Genomic DNA, 2,098 nt, shown 5'->3' on the forward strand with positions numbered 1-2,098 from the left:
TTATATATATATATAGTATTACTCTCCTAAAATTCAAAATACTCAAGATTCTGAACCCAAACCCAAGAGTTTCATATGGGCCCACAGTAAGAGTCGTTGCTTTGTTGTCCCAATGATTTTAGAGTGTATCATCTCTAGCCATAGCCAGCTGAACTACAGGAAATGAGAACCTTTAACTTGAGAATGTCCATGTGGACAAGGCAGTCTTTCTAAATACTTAAAAAGACTGATTGGTGCAGTATGTTGTTGTTCAGTGCCATCAAGTTGGTTCTGATTCATTGCAACCCTGTATAGGGTTTCTGAGGAGAGGCTGGTGAGTTTGAACCGCCAACTTTGTGATTCAAACCTTGTGATCCAGTGCGTTATCTCACAGCACCACACCAATGGGCTTCATAATCCAAATTTTACTGGGATCAATGGATGCAAATTTCAGGGAGAGGAGCTAGCTGTTGACTCAACAGAAGGAAGGAGGATTTCTCAGCTACAATGTGCAAGATCCTGACATCACTGATTTAGAAGGTGTTCAAACTCACAGGGCTTTTTCTGAGGGTGTTTGAACATCAAATGTGGGGTGGGAGTGAGGAGATGGATTGGAAGGCCTTCAAGGCTCCATCCATAACTGAGGCTGTATAGTTTTGTAGCACCCCCCTGACCCCCAATAGACCCACAGGGGACCTGCTAGGGCTGCTTCTGAGAGGCTGGACTATAACCTTTGTGTCTCCTCTAGGTGTCCGTCTGCCAGGAGATGGTCAGCGAGCTGCGCAGCATCATCCTGTGTCAGGACAGTATCCACCCCCGCCGGCGGCGCACTGCAGTGCCGCAGCCCCGACCCCCCATCACCGAGGAGCGTCGACCCCGTGGCACAGCTACGCTCAGCAATGGCAAGCTGTGTGGGGCCGGGGAGCCTGACCCCCTCGCCCAGAGACTGGCTCAAGAGGCCGCCCTGGTGGCCCGCGGCTGCACACATATCCGGGTCTGCCCTGAGTGCCGCAGGTTCCAAGGGCTGCGGGCGCGGCCGTCGCCCTCGCGCAGCGAGGAGAGCCTGGAGTGGGAGAAGACCACCAACAGCAGCGAGCCCGAGTAGCTCTGGTGGTGGTGGCGGCAGCGGCGGTGGCAGGAGTCTTTGAGGCCAGGTAGGGAGGCGGGAGGGGCTGGGCAGGTGTGTGCTGCCCGCCGGGAGGCCGGACTTGTATAGCGCCAACACTTCTCTCCGATTTTGGATACGGTAACTTTGCAAAAGGATCAAAGAGCCTGATGCCCCAGCCAGAGACAGCGCCCTGGTCCAGAAGCGCGAGTCACCCAGAGACATTGTAACCAAGTGGCAACTGGGACGCTCTTCCTCCCTGGTCACAAGGAGCCCATTTCTCCCATTGGGCCTTTCCCTCCCACCAAAATAACCAACGGTCTGGGGTGGGGTCCCTGCCCAACCAGCTCTGCTCAATAACTGGTGGAATCATCAGAGGAATGCCCCCCTGGGACGGGGCCATTGTACCCTGGGTCTAGTTCTTACAGGAAAAAAAAAAAAAAAATTAAACTCAACAGGGAAGTTTGGTTTTTCTCTTCAGGTTTTGTATATTTTTGTTTTTCTTTTCCCTTTTCTTTCCTTCCCCCTTCTTTGTCTTAGTCTTGGTTCTGTTCATTTGTTTTCTGTTTTGTTTTGTTTGTTTGGAGGGGGAGGCTAGGGTTAGGGAATGGAGGTCAAAATAATTCCTGTTCCTTTTCCTGAATTTTAGGATTTGGAATCGCCAGTGTATCAGATTTCAGGTGCTGAATTCTCCTTTCTGTGTGGTGACTGGGGGACAAGGGGCTGTAAGAGACTGGTCTTATGAAGAATAAGATGGAGAGTCTCAAATAAAAGTCCATTAAAGCAGTTTTTAAAATGCCAAAAAATTTAATCCATAGTCTACTCAAAGAGGCCTTGAATGCCTGGGATTTCAGGGGCTAATGTCTTTTCGATTTCTTTCTGACTTTCACTATTACTGGGTTTGATTTAGTCTTTTGCGAATGTGGTCTCTGAAGGAGATTGACAGGTTAGGAGACCAGAATGCACCAAATATAAGGAGCCAGGCTGGGTGGATGTAACACTATGGCCTGGGTG

The 2,098-nt window shown here is 50.0% G+C and overlaps 1 protein-coding gene across 1 annotated transcript in view; it reads left to right on the plus strand.

Moving 5' to 3' along the window:
• GRIK4 (glutamate receptor, ionotropic, kainate 4) overlaps nucleotides 1–1,265 on the plus strand; it is a 499,211-nt gene extending 497,946 nt beyond the window's left edge. Inside the window, exon 20 of the mRNA XM_006833921.1 lies at nucleotides 728–1,265. Coding sequence (XP_006833984.1) covers nucleotides 728–1,084 — 357 coding nt within the window. The 3' untranslated portion in view covers nucleotides 1,085–1,265. The remainder of the gene's footprint in view (nucleotides 1–727) is intronic.
• Nucleotides 1,266–2,098: the final 833 nt, after the last annotated feature.

The sequence above is a fragment of the Chrysochloris asiatica genome, unplaced genomic scaffold (genome assembly GCF_000296735.1).
Source record: "Chrysochloris asiatica unplaced genomic scaffold, ChrAsi1.0 scaffold00008, whole genome shotgun sequence".
NCBI lineage: Eukaryota > Metazoa > Chordata > Mammalia > Afrosoricida > Chrysochloridae > Chrysochloris > Chrysochloris asiatica.